This window comes from Chelon labrosus, assembly GCF_963514085.1.
Source record: "Chelon labrosus genome assembly, chromosome: 7".
NCBI classification, from domain to species: domain Eukaryota; kingdom Metazoa; phylum Chordata; class Actinopteri; order Mugiliformes; family Mugilidae; genus Chelon; species Chelon labrosus.
Genome location: NC_140343.1, coordinates 2023236 through 2042202, shown reverse-complemented (window position 1 = coordinate 2042202; position 18967 = coordinate 2023236). Strand labels below are relative to the sequence as shown.

Below are 18967 nucleotides of genomic sequence, written 5' to 3'. Positions count from 1 at the left end.
CTATGTGCTGTTGTAAATGATGCAATACTGAGGTCTGAACACATTCCACATGTTTAATGCTGCATCATAACACATCTGACTTTGTTCTGATTCAGAGAATTTAAATCAGTTTTGTAAATGTGCAGAATCATTCATCGTGCTCGTTGTACAAGTTGTAGTTTTTTCAGTCAAACTGAGTTTATAAAACTTAAAAGTAAAATGATCAGATGTGTTTAGGTATGTGTGTTTTTTTTATTATTACAATCTTCATCCACTGGCTTCCTTTATTCAGGGGAATCGAAACTTTGCGGCACACTGTTTAAAACGCATTCTGTAGACTGGGTGGATGTGTTCCACATCATTCCACATCAAAAGGCTGAAGTCCAGATGACGCCATAAGTGCTGAAGTCCAAGTTAAAGTCTAAAGTCATTTGATTCGTGACTCAGTTATGGCTCCAGTTCAAATCATAAATCTCCAGTCCACGCCTCTGTCTTTTACCATGTAAAAACCAGTGCTAAGGAGCCTTTAGGTTCAGATTTGTTGCAGGACTTAACTCACACTTAGGCTAAAATGTTTTATCGTCATGAAAGGCTATACACCTTCAGTGCACATTAGAAATTATTTTAATGATTCATAACAACAGCATTTATACACAGATGAAAAAAAAAAAGAATAAAAGGAGCAACAGTAATAATAATAATAATAATAATAATACAATACAATAATTCTTTTCAGGTACAAGGTAAGTGGAAGGGTAGTTGAAGCATGGCTGGATTAACCACCTACGGTACACAACATGGATTTTAAAGTTTTTATTTTATTATTTTTTTATTTTAAGAAAAAATTAAACTGATCTAGTAGCAGTTTTACTCTGAAAAAAATAGAAGCAATTTAATTTAACACAAGACAAGAGGTGATACAGGTTCCATCTTATTTATTATTATTATTAATAAGAATAAGAATGAGAATAAGAAAAACCTTTATTTGTCCCGCAATGGGGAAATTGCAGCTTACAAGAGCTTACAGAAAATGCAGAATAAAAAATAACAAGAGCAAAAAGAGTAACTTATAAAAGATAAATAATGGAATAGAATAGGATAAAAAATATTGCACGATTGAATTGTAAAATACCGCACTATTATTATTATTATTATTATTATTATTATTATTATTATTATATCGTATAAATACTTATGAATTAAATTAATCGATAATCATCGGTCTGTGTTAAAATCACAGAAGAAGAAGGACATGAGACATTTTACAGGAGGCGAAGAAGACGCTTGATGACGTAGTTTGCTCTGCGACACGAACACAGGGAGCTTATAGCATGTAGCAGCAGTTACTAGCTACTTTGTTGGGTTTTGTCGCTGACTACGAAATTAAAACGATAATGCACGATACACTGGCGACTCGGTGAGTAGGAATGTTAATATTTCAACAGAAATGATGCGACTCAATGTGTTAAACTCTCAGTTAGCTCGTAGCGCCTCCAGTATTTAGCTGTTGTAAAACAAAAACAGTCAGCTAGCTATCGTTAGCAGAACTTGGCGATGAGCTAACTTTCCCCTCTGCTTTGTTTTGGTTCCTTTTCCTCAGATGACGATGTGACGGCCAGCCGTGTCTCGGTGGTGTTGAGGAGCAGTGCTTGTCCCGGCCGCAGGCGGTGGAGGAGGGCAGGCGGAGGGCGTGAACTGTGGACGGCTGTCTGTCGGCGTCCGGGATGGAGACCTGGACCCCCAATCCCCGAGCCAAGCCGTTCATCCCCCGACAACAGAGGAGCTTGTACCTGACCTGGAAGTACAAGCTCACCAACAAGAGGACGATCCGGCGCTTCTGTCAGGTCTGCTGTAGCTTCTGGTAGAGTAGGATAGTTATTCTTAGATAGACTTTAATCATCCACAAGGGACATTGCTTGGTCACAGTAGCTCAGTCGCACATAACAGAACACTCTTAAGAACCACAGGTAACAAGGAAGGTCAAATGAAATGAAAATATGAGTCAAATCTAGTAAAATAAAATGATATAAGCAAAAATGTACAAATACAAGAAGCAGAGACAGCGGTAAATATATATTATATACGTAGGACGGATCAATAACGTGCGTTGACATGAATAATATGGAGATCTGTTGCAGAAAGGTGAGTTGTGGTAAAGCTGGATAGAGTAGGGTATGAAAGAAGACCTGGAGCTGGATCAGTCTGTTGGAGAATGAGCTCCACTGTCCCTCTATAGTCTGGTGGAGTGGATGAGACGGACTGTCCATGATGAAGAGCAGTTTGTCCATTGTCCTCCTGTCCCTCATTGAGACAAACTCACTGCCAATAACGTGTCCAGCCTTTTGGATCAATTTGTCGATCCTGCCTATGTCCTTCTCTCTAGTGCTGCTCCCCCGACCAACCACAGCAAAGTACAGACTGGTAGAAAGTCTCCATCAACTACTTGTTGCACGCGTTAAAAATCCTGAGCTTCCTCAAAAACCAGAGTCTACTCAGGTTCTTCTTGTCCACAGCATCACTGTTGTCCCTCCAGTCCAGTCTGCTGTTCATGTGTTCAGTTATTCTTCTTTCTCACATGGCTTTGGATCCTTTCAACACATTTTAAGATTTCAACTCTTCGAAATGAGGCTTTCACTCAAGAGAATTTGCCTTTCATAGTAAAACTTGTAATAAACGTTTGTGTCTCACTCTACTTTTTTTTTTTTAAATGTTGTTTTTGTTCAGTCAGTGAGTTTTAGAGAACATGCTTTGTGTTCACATTTGGACCAGGGTAGCTTTGTCCTTTGAAATGGTTTGATCTACTTATTTTAAGGTGTTGTTGGACTTATTTTTTATTTTTTCCTCATTCTGTGATGTGGAGTTTGCTGCAAGTAGGGATGTCTTGATCAGCATCTTTTGCAGTCATTTATTTTAGCTCTGCCATAAAACAAAACCACGTCCATCTAGCATCATAACTGCTTCTTCTTCTGTTTTAACGGCCCTTGGCTAGCGTCAAAGCTGCCACAGATTAAAGACGAAGATTAAAAACACATGACTAAACATGTCTGCTGCGTGAGTATATTACTCTGAAAAATGAGTCAGAGAGCAGTTAGTGAACAGTGTAATGTGAAACAGAAGAAGAAGAACACAAGGTACCAGCTACCTCCTCCACAGTACATGAACTTTGGCAGAAAGATTTATTGGATTGAAGGAGAATTCAAGGAAAGACTTTAGGAATCAGATCGGACGATACTAAATATTAAATGATCGGTATCAGATCTGCAGGACAAAGAAAACTGACTGGGACATCTCTAATAAGCTGAACACTATACCCTTTTCTCTCTTTCTGCAGGCCGGTGCCGTGCTCTTTCTGCTGATAACAGTCATAGTCAACATTAAACTCATCTTGGACACAAGAAGAGTCGCAAGTGAAGATGCAGCATCTCAAGAATATGGTGAGAAGCATGTATATTTATTGAGTAAAATGGCATAGAGCATACAAGTAAATATGTCTACCAGTTGCTTTAAAAGTAAAAAAAATTTTTGTTTGATCATGTTGGCTGCACAGAGCCTCGAGTGGTTAATTAAAATAATAAATTAGTTTTATTCCATCATAAAACTCTTACTTAATTAAATGAATGAATATTTAATATGATAGTTAATGAAAGTAACTATCCTATTACTTTGGTCTGGGTTTGGTTTCAGAGTGAGATTTGATCACTAATCAGCACAATCTTAATCATAAAATCTTACCTTTTTTCTTGTGTGTCCAGCTCTCAGTGTGAAACCAACCGGTGTGTGTAATTATTAGAAACTTTTAGTCTAATCTAATGTGGCTCTAATGCTCTTTCAGAGGATGCCGTTCCAAACATGGAGACGCCACGCAGGCCGGCCAACGGACGCAAGGTCCTGGACATCGAGGTGTACTCCAGTCGATCCAAGGTCTACGTGGCGGTGGACGGCACCACTGTGAGTGAACCCCATAGCAATGACACTCCTTGATGGCAGCAGCCATCCCCAGCAGGATGCAGCCTGACACAGACACACACACAAAAACACTTTAGGAACAACTAAAAAAAAACATGAAGAACATCACAAGGTGTTGACCTGGCCTCCAGATTCACTAGATCCCAAACTGATCAAGTATCTGTGGGATGATCCACAGAGGCCCCTCCCCTCAAAGGACCCCCCACTAACAACATTCTGTTACCAGACACCACAGGACACCCTCAGAAGGCCTGTGTCCATTCTCTGATGAGTTTCTTGCTTGTTGTTTGTAGGTGCTGGAGGATGACATGCGAGAACAAGGCAGAGGCATCCATGTGATCGTTCTCAACCAGGCTACCGTAAGCAGCTGCTCTTTATTCTTCATATTAAACAACAAGTTTCATTTTCACTTTTACAATTAACTTTTTATTTTGTTCCTTTTATGCAGTGAAATCAAAAATATATACAGCAGTATTGGAGGCAAATCACTGTCACTGTCTGTCTGTGTGTTTCAGGGTCATGTCATGGCCAAGAGGATATTTGACACCTACTCCCCCCATGAGGATGAAGCCATGATCCTCTTCCTCAACATGGTGACACGGGGCCGAGTCCTCATCTTCACCATAAAGGTGAGTTACTGCCTTCTCCTACAACAGTTAAACATGCTCATCATCCTGTTCTAGTCATAACCCATACACATGTGTTTCTGTCCTGAAAGGACGAGGGTACGTTCCACCTGAAGGACGCTGCTAAGAACCTGCTGAAGAGCCTGGGCAGCCAGGTGTCCCTCAACCTCAGCTGGAGAGACATGTGGACTCTGGTAGTGAAGAAAGGAGGTAGCTGTAACTGAATGCTTTTACTAAGAGAGAGGTTTACCAGTTCATTAACCCAAAGAAATATCACAGAACATCTGTTTCTGTTTCTGTGTCCAGGTCAAGTTTATGGCGAGAAGCACTCAAAGTCTCCGGCTCTGTCCACCTGGGGGGACCCTGTGCTGCTGAAGACCGAGGTGCAGCTGACTGCCTCTGAAGGTGAGGGACGGTTGCAAAGTGTCAGTCGCGTCGAACGGGTTATATTGTGATGGAGGTTGTGAACCGAACGCCATCTATCTTCTGTCCTGCAGAGGCTGAGTGCCACTGGACAGACACGGAGCTCAACAGGAGGAGGAAACTCTTCTGCAGCAAAGTGGAGGGATACGGCAGCATCTGCAGCTGCAAGGACCCGGCGCCCATCGAGTTCAACCCCGACCCTGTAAGACGTACAGCACAACTCTTTATTTCCCTCGAGGAATAATCAGCTACTTAGAAAACAAGTGATAGATTTACCAAAAGATAATCAATAGTTGTGATGTTGTTTCATTACTTTACGTAGAAAGCTGTAACTGAAACTGTAAGTAGACAGGGAAAAAAGGAAAAACAGCAGATATCTAAGGGCTCTTTTATATTACTGTGGGACCTGGACGCAGTAACCTACGCTGGTGCACCTGAGGAAGAGTTTAAATGTGGCTTCTGGTTGAAAACCTACATAACAATTAAATTCAGACACACTGTAAACTGCTGTCCTACACCCAGACCCTGTCCTCTCATGGTACCTGCAGTCAAAATGCTCTGACACAGACGTGTGGTTTCCTGCGTGTGGTTTCCTGCAGGTAAATCATTTTATTCTTACTTTATTTTCCTTTTCTCCTCCCAGCTCACTAACAATAACGTCTTCAGTGTGCCAGTGGCCGTCATCGCAGGGAACAGACCCAACTATCTGTACCGGTGAGTTTCTTTTTATTTATGAAAAGCAGCGTAGTTCAGAAACTGCTTTAAACACTTGTCACTTGGTAATTCATCATAATCTCTTTTTAATGCACACAATAAATGGAGCAGAGGCTGCACTTATTTGTTGGTGTTTCACAGACAAACTAGATTTCTGCATCACCAGGTTCTACTCTTGAACAAATAAAGACAAATGACACCTGCAGACAGTTAAATATTCCTCTTGTTAGAGAGGAAAGAAGACAACAGCCGTCCCTTATACGTACGTTGGAGATTAATTTAGAGGAAAATTCTAATTTACCGGGCCGCCCTCGTTAAAGTGGAACAAATCACTCGATCCTACTGCGCTACAGAGCTGGGTAATAAATCACTGTCTGTTTTCAGGATGCTGAGGTCACTGCTTTCAGCTCACGGGGTCAACCCACAGATGATCACTGTCTTCATTGATGGATATTATGAGGTACCTGCTTTTTGTTTCCTCCTCCTCCTTTACTTTTAAAAAGAAAGTGGCGTTGGTGCCAATCTACACCGACCAGCCATAACATTATGACCACCTTCCTAATATTGTGTAGGTCTCCCTCATCAGAGACTAGACATGGGCCTTCTGAGAGTGTCCTGTGGTGTCTGGCTGCAGAGTGTTGTTATATTGGGTTAAATCCTACTCAACACTCTGGGGGTGGAGCTGGATCAGTCTGTTGGAGATCGAGCTCCCCTAGTGGAGCTAGTGGATGAGATGGATTGTCCACGACGGGGTGAACAACGTGATGAGTAGACGTACTCCATGCATGTGGACATAAATCAAGGGTGACACATCGTCGTAGTCTGCTGTTTTTGGGCAGCACAGTGGCGTGGTGGTTAGGACTGATGCTTGAGGTTCTGGGTTGCTTTCTCCCTGTGTCTGTGTGGGTTCTCTCCAGGTTCTCCAGCTTCCTCCCACCGTCCAAAGACATGCTGGTTAGGTTCATTGGTGATTCTAAATTGGCCGTAGGTGTGAGTGTCTCTCTGTGTTAGCCCTGAGATAGACAAATCATTTTGTAGAAAAATGTGTTTATACTTGAGGCAGTGTGTCCTCCATCTGAAGACTCATAGATGAGGTTAAATATTTTGCTGATAACAAAATGAATTCATGTGTATAATTTTAATAATCAAACTCTTCTCCTCTATGGAACAAAGGGCAGAGGAATATGAGTTTACACCTACACCTGCAGTTCCATGCTCCAAAAGCAAATATTTATTTGATGCAAACCTTGAAAAGCTCTTATAAGGTCTTTAAAAGGAATGCATTTAATAATCTGTTGTGACATTAAATGACCAAAGAATCTGTTTTTTTTTTTAACAGAAAAATTAAACATTTTCAAACTACATCTGAACAAAAACACCCACAGAAGAACTTTAGATTAAAGGAAAAAGGATAGACGCCAATTTTTGCGTGTTTAATGTTGGTTTTATTTTATCAACAAAGCAAGACCTGCAGGACGTTCTGTTGTCTTCTACTCGATACGCTGCTCTGATGAAACATTTGCTCTCTTTGACTCAGGAGCCAATGGATGTTGTAGAGCTGTTTGGACTGAAGGGAGTTCAGCACACACCCATCAGCATCAAGAACGCCAGAGTGTCCCAGGTAATGAACCTCTAGTAGATCAGAACATTAGTCACTGAACAATCCTCGTCAGATGTTGAATTATCATGTCTACATCTTTTCCTCCATCACAGCACTACAAGGCCAGTCTGACCGCGACGTTCAACCTTCACCCGGTGAGTATCAGGCAGCTTTTTGACTTTTTTTTTTTTTTTTTTTTTGCATTTATTAAATGAATCCTCAGGTGGTTCTTTGGACTTCATAGTTTACATCTGTTTGTTTTAATCAGGATTCCAATTTTGCCATCGTCCTAGAAGAGGACCTGGATATCTCTATAGACTTCTTCAGGTATGTCCTGCGTTCTGCACAGGTGACCCGAGGAACTCTTATAGACAGTCACTTAGTGCGTTAATTTTTCACCAAGATCTTGTATTGATGATGGGAGACCACTGCACAAAGCCTTCTCCAGCACACCCCAAAGATTCTCAATGGCACATAATGTTGCTGAACTTAGACCTGAGCAACTGCAGCAACCCCAGATCATAGCACTGCCCCCACAGGCTTGTACATTTTTTTTCTAGTTAGCCTCACTGATTGGTGATTTTCTTCAGTTTTTTTTTGGCCAGGCAGTGAATGATAGTAAACAGAGTTGAGTTGGTTGCTTTTGGGCGGTTTACTTCTTTACTCAGGACGTTTTTCGAAGCCTTTAGAGAAGCTCTTGGTGTCTCCAGCTGGTTCTTGATTGAATCCCATCTCCAGATGCCTGTAAGCGCTCCCACTAGGTGGCACTAGATCCACAGCGATGGAGCCTCTCTCAGCTCTGGTTGAATCTCCATCCTTCCTTTGTTGGTCAGACTCCTCTTTGAACTGTGTTTGCTGCTGTAAAAGCTCCAGCTTCCCTCCTGGGCGGCTGGATCCGTTTGAAGCATCCACTTCAAATAGTCCAGAAGCACTTGCAGCCATCAGCTTTCTCTCTCTCTCTCTCTCTCTCTCTCTCTTTAGTTTGAAGCCAGTTTGCTTTCTGAAAAAATAAAAAAATAAAAAAAAAACAGGCTTTGTTTCAGTTAGAGAGCAGTGGAAACCAAAGCTCACTCTTCTATTGACAAAGACAAGCCTGTTATTTCTTATGTTTACTTCTGAGTCCTGACCAGAACGGAGTTTTAACAAGATTACAGATGCATGAAAGTATCTTTCTTTTGTTAGTATTGGTATATTTATTGTTCTGAGTGTATATGGACCTGCTGCAGAGTCAAGGCAGAACTGGCTGCTAACATGCACAGAGGAAGCCCACTGAATCTTAATGCAAGAGCATAAACTCAGACTGTTAATCAACGTTGCATCAACAGTTTGTGTTTCCTGCTCTTGTCGTGGAAATAAAAAGCTCCCGTGTACAAAGTCAGCTCTATACAGAAATACATTTAGCAGATGGTGTAAAGAGCCTGACTGGACTCAACCCGATCCAGCGTCTTTGGGATGAAATGGAACGGCTACCATGAGCCAGACAAGTGCTGGACCTCACTGATAATGTCTGAACTGGGGGGAGAAAAAATCCCTGCAGCCAAATTCAGCATCTGGTGTGAGGACTGAAACAGGAAGACAGACTGGAGGCAGTTAGAGCAGCACCTTAGTTCACATGTTCATCCATCACACATATTGTAATGTGTTTATGTTTTTACTAACGTTGCTGCTGTCGTCTCGTTTCCTGCTGCAGCTTCCTGAGTCAGACCATCCACCTGCTGGATGAGGACGACAGTCTGTACTGCATCTCAGCCTGGAACGACCAGGTGACAAACCGGCTGCTGCACCTGCTCACAGCCCTTCTCTCATGCTCTTCATTTAACTCCATCCATCCCACTTTTTTTCCCTACTTACTCAAAGTCAAAAACACAGCAAACATGACCCACAAGCTTTTTGGTGATAGATGACATTATTTGAGCGTTTCAGTTTGGACTAAAATACACCTGGGAAACATGAGCTGGCTTATTCTGTGACACCTGTGTAGAACCTGTGCTCGTTTCACAAGGTAAACGTATATAGAACATATGTTTTACCTGGGGACCTCCGGTAATTATTCATAATTGCAGAGGTCCTGAGATAAATCCAATCTGAATCAGATAATCAGATTGAGAGAGGGTGTGTAAAGTCTTGATGTGCTGGTTACTGGAATAAATCCGTTCTCTCTGAGCATGTCTGCTCCACAAGGGGGAAAAATCTGGTGAAGGACAGAAACATGGAGGTAGAAAAACAATAACAAAGCTGGAGGACTTGTTCTTTTGTTATATAACTGCAGCAGAAACCACTTTGCACATGTAAAAAAAAGTATTGTCCATGTAAGTGTAACCACTGACAACATGGCTGTTGTTCTTGGTGTTACAGGGCTACGAGCACACAGCAGAGGACCCGGCCCTCCTCTACAGGGTGGAGAGCATGCCCGGCCTGGGCTGGGTGCTGAAGAAGAGCCTCTACAAGGACGAACTGGAACCAAAGTGGCCGACACCTGAGAAGGTACAGAAGTCCTGTTTTGCACATTTAAGAACAGCACTTCTCAGAGTTTTATTGATACTTGCTAAAGGTGTATACTTCTTATTCCTGCTGCAATAAGTGTGTGAGATTGTTTCAAACTGTCCCTGTGGTGTGTGTTTGCGTATCGTAGCTGTGGGACTGGGACATGTGGATGAGAATGCCGGAGCAGAGGAAAGGCAGAGAGTGCATCATCCCGGACGTCTCCCGCTCCTACCACTTCGGCATCATCGGCCTCAACATGAACGGCTATTTCCATGTAAGATGATCCACTGTTTATTATATATTATATACTTCATGGATAAAACATCATAGAGAGCTGCAGGTCAGTCATGTAATGTGTCTTCTTCAACGGCTAAAGCTTGTTACAAAGCAGAGAAATTTGTTCTTGTTCTCGAGGTGAGCAAGAACAAGTCCTCATAAGGCTCTCCCCCTGCAGCGTACGTCACATGCGCTAAGCATTGTGGGAGATGACGTTTCATTCAGCATGCACCCTCGCACAGTGTGCAGATCTCTAACCAGGAGAGACTACGACTCAGCTGAAGGGCAGATAAGTTCCCTGATCAAAGTGTTTTTTTTCTGTCCTGTAGGAGGTGTATTTCAAGAAGCACAAGTTCAACACAGTTCCCAATGTGCAGCTGAAAAACGTTGACAGGTGTGTGACCGTCTACTGTTTTTTACCTGCACAAGTTTTTGAATCGTTTTTAGTCATTTTGCAGCACAGTGACGTTTCGGTTGTTTTCGTGCTTCACAGCTTGAAGAAAGATGCTTACGAGGTGGAGATCCAAAACCTGCTGAAGTGAGTGAGACGTTCTCTAAACCTGTAGATGTCTTTTTATTTCTCTGTTTATGGTGGTGATAAAAATTAAAAACTGGTTGTCTGTCTGTGTGTGTGATCCAAGAGAGGCGGAGGTGTTGGACCATTCAAAGAACCCGTGTGAGGACTCGTTCCTGCCAGACTCAGAGGGAAAGGTCTACGTCATGTTCATTAAGATGGAATCTGAGACGGATACGTCCACTTGGACAGAACTCGCCAAGGTATCAGTGCTTATATTACGGTCATGAGGTCGAGGCATAACGTTGCCAGTCCGTCCATCTTGTCTTGTGAGAGTGACGCCTCCAAATTTGGCACAAATTTTCATTTAAACCTTAGTTTTGACCGTCACTCAACAAATAATCCTCCAGACAAACTTTCACACACATATCTAATAGGAGAAAATGATGAGAAGAAGTGTTGACACATCATTTTCTGCAAGAATACTAGTTTTATACTCCTTGTCTACATGTATTTTATGGGTGCAGACCACAGGTGTCAAACATATGTTCCGGGGGCCAAAACTGGCCCACCTGAGGGTCCACTCTGGCCGTTGGGATGAAATTGCAAAGTGCAAAACCTACATAGGATGGTTATTGTTTAGTGGATGCAAATAACTGCAGTGTAGTAACTCTGACTGGGAGCTGAAATCAACCATAGCCGGCCATTAAAAAAAAAAAAAAAAAATACTGAATAAGACCAATCAATCTCCATCTTCTGTCCAGTGCCTGCATGTTTGGGACCTGGATGTACGAGGATACCACCGAGGCCTGTGGAGACTCTTCAGAAAGAGGAATCATGTCCTGGTTGTGGCCGTGCCGATCTCTCCATACTCGTGAGTAATGCTTTACGTGTAATACGGGGTACTTTCTGATTCAAGTGGATCTTGATGTGTAAAAGCTAAATGTTCTCCAGTGGCTGAGTAGAACTTAAGAGTGGAATCTCATTTTCCTGAATGCCAGTAGTAACATATATATAGCAGGAAGTCGTCTTGATTCAATTCTACATGACTGAAGAGCGCAGATAAAATGCAGAAAGCCTGACCATGAAATGAGTAACGTTCCTTTGGCTAAGAGCCTCCTTGGATTTGTCTCAAAAGCTTAAGAGTGGCACATGAATTTATTTTGCATATACAGTGACCCTAAATGTGGAGAGACACGATCTTGAAATGTTCCAAACATCCAAATCCTCCTAAAACTCCCATTTTTAGATTATATACAGTGCTGCTGTGGCTCTTTTTACATCTGAGCAGTTGCTCACTTCATCGCTCGACACTGATCTACTAGACATTTGTTCAGTTCTACATATCCAGAGTTGGATCTCAGCTGCTGTGCTGTCCTTGATCATTTATACGGTTGAATCAGACGTTACAGATTAAAGAGGCAGCATACACAAGAAGGATTCATTCCAGGAACGACATCTGTGGACAGTTTTAGCTAAATGCTAAATGCTAATCCATTCTCCACTCTACTGTCCACTGTTTAAATATGTGTCAGTAAAAGGTCAGAGGTCAATAACTTCATGTAACTAGTAAAGTACTTAGATGAGACTTCTTTAACTTCATAGTCATCTTAGTGACAGTGATGGAGGTAGCTAGCTTTGTTAGCTAACGCACATTGTGAAAAAGATCACATGTTTTTAATGTCCAATACCATTCTGGTCTGGTCTCGTTCTAGTTTTTATCTTCATCCATTAGTCTCAGCTCGTCAGCGTCTCATCTCTGCTTACCACTGTCTCTGTCCTCGTCTGTCCTTCTTCTTTCCTTTCATTGTGAGCAGTGTGAAGAAACCAGCCAGTGTCACTCCCATTCACTTGGAGCCTCCACCCAAAGAAGAGGGCGCACCGGTGGAGCAGATGTAGGCCTTGTGTTATTACCCAGACAGTCCAACGAGCCCAGGCCTCAACACGTCGTCTTCAACCACTAATGATCCAAACCTGGAGCCTGCGACCACAAAGCTGATAGATGCTGAACTTGTGTACAAGACGACAACTGAGAAAGGAGTCCGCTTCATTTCATTTTTAATTTTTTTATTTTTGTTGGAAGAGGGATTAACACACTACAAACCTCACTGCTGAACCCATCCCACGGCTTGAGGCTGAGCAGCGACACTAAATCCAGTTTTGTTGAACTGTGACTGTGCAACCAAAACACCGTGTGTGGCTCTCAGCAGTGGGTTTCTAATTACAACTAAAGTTCAAGCTGTGAGTTTCTGACAAACGACTGACGCCAACACAAACTCCACACCGGTATTTAGCCGGAGCTCCTCATAGTTTCTTGTTTGTTTTTTTTTTAAACTACTGAGTGCTTTGTCCATCTTGTACATACGTTTTTAACTTATCTCTATTTATTTTACATCTATCAGTCAAAAGCTTCAGTGGTTCTTTTGCCTTTATATATACATATATATATATATATATATATATATAAAAGGGCCAAAAAAAAGGAAAATCCACTTTTATCAAGATCAAGGTGTTTTTTTTAAAGAGCCTAACGTTTACAGATAATGAAATAATAATGTATATACATGCCTATATATATTTTTTGATGAAAAAATTCAAAGGTCGGCATATTTTTCAGCATTAGAGTTAAAGAGCCAGAAAGCCCTGTGGGTTTTTACTGTTATTGACCGTTTGGGTCAGTTTAGGTTTAATGTGGTGGAATGTGAGAGAGAAACCTGGGAGCTAGTCACAATCTTAATGAAATACACTACACATGTAGAGAATGGAGTACGTCTGTGTAATCACTAGACCTAATTTAATGTGTCTGTAACGGTACTGGCCCAGTAGTATTCAGTATTCTGAGAGTTGACATTGAATGAGCAGAATCTTTTCTTGTTTTCTAGTTCATGCGTGTTAAAGTGTGTCGACCCTCTTCCCTCTTTAATCCAAAGCACACACGCTCAACGCTGAATCTGAAATAAATGAGAACGGATCGTTACGCTCAAACTCAACAAAACTTGATCAAGTAGGGTCAGGGTTAGATGTCCCGTCGGAAATCAACCACTTTGTGTCGTACGCCGGTAAAGCTGCAGCTGGAGAGAATGTAACCACAGATTTTTTTTTTACTTTGGAGGGATTATTATGAGATTAAGATCATGCCATAATTTGCCACTCATTAAAAGAACGTTTTAAAAGTTTGGAATTTCATAAATTTCATAAATTAAAGTTTTATTTCCAGGCTTCCAAAATTGCAATAATTTGTTTTCCAGCTTTGAAACTTTACTAAAATAAATTTAAATGCTTACTTAGTTTCCGTCTTGAAAACGTTTGCTAATTAAAGTTTTGTTTTTTCTGGTAGTTCTTCATCATGGCATGATAATGATCTCATACTTTGATTCAGAAATTCTGCAGAGCTGAGATGTTCCTAGATGCATCGTACGTGTTAATCCTGTTAATTGTTTTTTCATAATCTGTGGGGTTTTGTGGGATTTGTACCTGGCCTCCTGACAACCACAGAGGCTCCACCGCTTCCACCCACAGCACGTAGCGAAGAAATCCTGGAAAGCTTCACAAAAACATGAAGAACAGCACAAGGTGTTGACCTGGCCTCCAAATTCACTAGATCCTAAACTGATCAAGTATCTGTGGGATGATCCACAGAGGCCTGATTTAGAATCGATCAGAATTTTTTTCTGCATGTGTCACAGTTGATTTCTGAACATTTCAATGAGGAGGAGGAGGATGAAGAGGGTTTACTGCACGACTTCCTGAGTGGATGTTGAGTGCAGCTCCGTCAGTATTTGCAGTGTTTTGATTTGTGTCTTGGGAGAACCACATGTTTGTCTCACAGAGACCACGTCCTTGTCCTCGTCTAGTGACTGAAGTCATGTCCTCGCGTAAGACGTTGAGGAAATGAAGAAACAGACTCCGCCCACTTTTCAGTCTGCTTTTTAACTTTTGGTCCTTTTCATTTCACGTGATGTTTCTCATTAGTTTAAAAAAGTAAACCTGAACTGGAATCAGCGTTTCCTCAGCAATACAGATAGATTAATGCTGTTACATAACACTGGAAGGTACCTTGTTGGCGTGACGATGGTGATGTGAGGACATACTCTGAGTTTCTGAGTCCGTTTGACAAATGTACGAGTTCCTTTATCTTTTATCATGGAAATGAATAAAGATGTTTTTACTGACTTTCTGACTTTCTTCTGCTTCAAGGCCCTGCTGCTAAATAATTCACACAGAACGGTTTTATTATCCGAGCACATTATTCACGGAGTAAACCAGGAGCTGTTGTTATTCTTGGCTACTGTTCTGACAGCATCGTGGCCCTGTGCTGTCTCTGGTTTCCCACGAGAGCGCCGGGCGAAGCGGCGGTGAGGGGGAAACCCACGAGGTGATGGGAGGCGTATGCAAATCCTCAGGGCTCGGTGGAGGACCAAGGACAAACGCGTCTCCCTGGCCTCTGAGCTTTGACTTTCACAGCTACTGTGATACAATAACACAGTTAATCGTCGTGTTCTGAGGAAAACGTTTGGTTGGTTTGATTTAACCTTTATTTAGGAGTCCGTTGGGATTTTAAAAAATCTGAGCAGCAAACCATAAACACGCATAATAAAGGGGTCAAAATGTAAATCAGTCCTAACAAGCTAAAATTTAAATAAATCATGACCAGGTATGTTAGGAACAATGACGTCTCAAGGAACCTACATCCTGTTGTTTCTGGTTCTGAGAGCTTTGTGAATTTAAGAAGCCTTCCTTCTCTTTGCATTTCAAACCAACACATTTATTAATTCTCTGCCGCCTTTTAAAAGTTATAATCACATGTCTGTGAAGGTCTCAGTCATGTGAGCACAGATTACTGGTAAGATCAGAATTTGTCATTTCAGCGGACGGCTGAACTGCTCCTCTAAAGAGAAGCCAAAGCTAGTAGAGCTCCCCCTGGTGGCTGGCTGCAGTATATCTCATAAGCTCCACCCCCTCTGTGTTAGTGGGCAGGACTTGGGCCGAACTAAAACACATGTGAAATAATTTTTTTTTCAAGGATGATTTCTGTCATTTTAGGTAGTTAATATAATGCTGATAAATGTTCAAGTTTTAATTAGTAGTAGTATTAATTAAATGAAAATGTGAGTGAGTCTGGAGGAAGTGTGGGCAGGGCATCAATATCACGGCTCCACGAGGCTCCACCCTCAGACCGTACTGATCAGACTCTTCATCCAAAGTCACAAGATGGCGATGCCCGTATCCCTGGGAAAATAGTGTCTGCCAATGCAAGGGAGTGGAGACACATTGTCCATATTTATATACAGTCTATGCTCCATCACCACATAAATCCCTGCCCAAGCAATTTAATTGGTCCAGTAGATCTTTGCTGGAACATAATCAGTTCACGACAGAGAGACTAACGTTACAACACACACAAAAAAAATAAAACTGTAGACGGGGAACTTGGTCTTACCTTTCAGGATAATTTGGAGGTCAAACTGAAAATTGGCACATCTGAAACGATGAGGTCAAAAACCTGAGCCCAGAACATTTTGCTGAGTCAGAGCTGGAGCTGGAAGTAAAATGGACTGTTTGGATAAATTAATGATTCGGCTTTGTTCTGTCTTCCAAATATGTTCATCTCATCTCTTGATTTAGAAATGATCGTGGTGAGTAGAGTGAGATTATCCACAATTTTACGGTAAATCTGACGTGTGCACGCTTCGTTTATCCATCTGATCAACAGGCACCGCTCTAATCGCCACAATGTCCACCCTGTGTGTGTGTTTGTTAATGAACCTTCCAGTTAGAAAACATCTAATTAAGACGGATGCTGAGGTCTGATTTATTCATGACTGGCTGAATGTAGCGCTCCAGTAACTGTGTGTTATGAGCTGACTGACAACAGGATCCTGGAGCTTTTATTTCACGACTTTTATGTCACACACAACTTGTCCGTCATTAGCAGCTCCAGCTCTGAAGCCGGTCATTTGTGTCTGTCAGTCAAACACTGCTGGTTCATACCACCGTGTGTGTGTGTGTGTGTGTGTGTGTGTGTGTGTGTGTTCACAGCCTTTTAAATGTCATTTTTGACCTATTGAGCATTCTGATGAGGCCAGCTCAGAGGCTGATGGCTGCGATGTAGATGGAATATTGATTCGGCGTGAGTGTGAGCCGGGGGGGTTATTGTTAAACATGGAGCTCTGCAGCACTGAGATGATGACGGATTTAACTCTAAACACCTCGCAGGTTTTATAATTGGATGGAAGGAAAATGGTCCAGCCCAGCCATGGCATGCATTAATATTTGGTCAGAGCCTAAAGTCATTTTCTAGTAAACACAAGTGAAGGAAGCTCAACAGAAACGATCACATGAAATCTCAAATCAAAGGCAGTCTGCAAAGAAAACAGGGATGATCGATCATAATTTTTTGCCGATATAAGCAACTGGAATCGAAAAGAAACGGCATCTTGGAGTGAGTCTGAGCTCATGTTTTCATGCATACCTGGAAACCACAGATGCCATGACGGCTCCTTTAAAAGTGAAGCCAAAGCATGTGAAGCTCCCCCTGGTGGCTGGCTGCAGTATAGGTCATAAGCTCCGCCCTCCTCCATGTTAGTGGGCGGGACTTGGGTCAAACTAAAACACTAACATACACGTCACATAATTTGATTCATTCATTCATTTTAGGAAGTTAATATAATACTGATAGTTAAATGATGATGCTATAAAAACAGGATGGACAGTTGCCATTGGCAACCATGAAATTAAGAAAAAGTACAGCAGTGCGGTGTATAATCCAGTCCAATTTCTTAGTAGGCGTGTTCGACTTCATGCAGATCTGACTTGACGTGATGCATGCTGGGTCGAACAAGTTCATTTTAACCAATCATATTCGAGGTCTATGAGCATGAACAACCCAGCATGCATCACGTCAAGTCAGATCTGCACAGATCTGCATGAAGTCGAACATGCCTAGTAACTGGTGGAGGTAGAGCAGAGCGCAGTGCTAACCAATCACCAGTGAGTCTTAGAGAAAATGTGGGCGGGTCAGACTCACAAGATGACGCCGCTCATACCCGTTTGATCGTCTCATCAGAGGCTCGTTGATCACCTGTTTGAAATATGTCGTCAAGTTTCCTGCAGATCTTTGCTGACTAAGCAACGTTGTGACATGTGGCATCAGAAGTCAGTGAAAGAGTCAGAAGTCAGATTGTTGTTGTGAGTGAAGAAGAGCTTTGTCAGCACCAGATTGTGGAGACTGAAGGTTCCTAAAGGCATGGAGCTCTTAAACAAGTTTGCAGAAAATGGATCACTTGCATCCTAATCACCACAGAACTAATCTGGTGTTTGTGTCTGGTAACACACCACCTGGTTTTGATTGTGGAGCGTGTTTCAGCCAGTTCAGAGAAAAAGAGAACCTCTGCACACGATTGGATAATCCTACAACCAACTGGAGGAGCAAAGAATGGTGAGCCTGAGTGCAATACGAGTGGTAGCCGACTGCTCCGAGAGTACACACTACTGTCTGGGTCAAAATACAGGGAAAGACTTTCCTCATGTGGGATCTAAACGGACTTTGAAGGGTCTACTATTAATATAAGTCTTATCTACCTTTTGGTTCACAGTCACAGTGACTAGGAGCCACTCTGGAGATCAAACCTCTAACCCTCTGGTTCATGGACCAACCACTCTACTTACTGACAAACGAAATGCGTAGCCGGGGAAGCAAGTCTGGCTTCCAGGTTACCACAGTTACAAAGTTTACTTAATAGAAAAACTACAGCAAGCAGATGTCCTGTCAAAAGAAGACGAGTAGTGTCTCTAAAGCTCTTCTTTCTTCTTCATCTTCGAGGAAAACGAGGACAAACACTTGGGATGGACTTGGATGGAGCAGCATTTGACAGTGGATGAACATACAAATAGCAGGAAGAAGGACTCAGGCTTTAGGTTTTATTCGTCTTTTAATCTCTTCTGTCACACAGCACCAGTTAACGAGGCCTCCGGCTGCTTGTGGAGGAGCAGTGGATATAAGCTGCCGCTCATCTGAACGACGCTCCTCCTCCAGTGTGTCTGTTGTCTGGACCTTTTGTTGGTTAGTGTTTACTCAGCCTTGTGTCACCTTCAAGGGCGAGAGATGGAATATGAGTGACCTGTACGGTACACAGGACAAAAGATGCAGATGTGCTGAGCCCTGCTGCTTTACTTTCACATGGACGGGCTTTATGTCATTTCAAAGAAAACAGGGATGAAATAACATGTAGAGGTTATGAAACGGTGAGCCTCTGAGCTCCATGCTCCTGCGTCTCTGTCGTCATTTTGCATCTCTTTGTGATGGTTTTAGTGTATTGAGGTTGTTTCATATGTCTTTTGTATGATCTTGGTCTTATTGTGGTCGTTTTGATGTCTCCTTGTGAA

At 42.2% G+C, this 18967-nt stretch overlaps 1 protein-coding gene across 1 annotated transcript; it reads left to right on the top strand.

Annotated features, from left to right (window-relative positions):
* The first annotated feature begins 1289 nt into the window (after nt 1-1289).
* On the top strand, nt 1290-14754 carry pomgnt1 (protein O-linked mannose N-acetylglucosaminyltransferase 1 (beta 1,2-)). Its single transcript, XM_084547892.1, has 22 exons — nt 1290-1396; nt 1580-1823; nt 3311-3413; nt 3812-3927; nt 4239-4304; nt 4461-4574; nt 4664-4781; nt 4878-4976; nt 5069-5196; nt 5638-5708; nt 6093-6168; nt 7246-7329; nt 7422-7463; nt 7577-7635; nt 8999-9071; nt 9664-9792; nt 9941-10066; nt 10398-10462; nt 10562-10606; nt 10710-10845; nt 11347-11456; nt 12400-14754. Exons 2-22 carry the CDS (start codon nt 1704-1706, stop codon nt 12479-12481), a joined length of 1962 nt encoding a protein of 653 aa, XP_084404018.1. The 5' UTR covers nt 1290-1396; nt 1580-1703; the 3' UTR covers nt 12482-14754.
* Nucleotides 14755-18967: the final 4213 nt, after the last annotated feature.

Coding starts and splice junctions, on each gene's coding strand:
- pomgnt1 (XM_084547892.1), top strand. CDS start 1,704: ATGGAGACCTGGACCCCCAATCCCCGAGCCAAGCCGTTCATCCCCCGA. Junction 5,709..6,092: donor AGACCCAACTATCTGTACCG/GTGAGTTTCTTT, acceptor GTCTGTTTTCAG/GATGCTGAGGTCACTGCTTT. Junction 10,607..10,709: donor GAGATCCAAAACCTGCTGAA/GTGAGTGAGACG, acceptor GTGTGATCCAAG/AGAGGCGGAGGTGTTGGACC.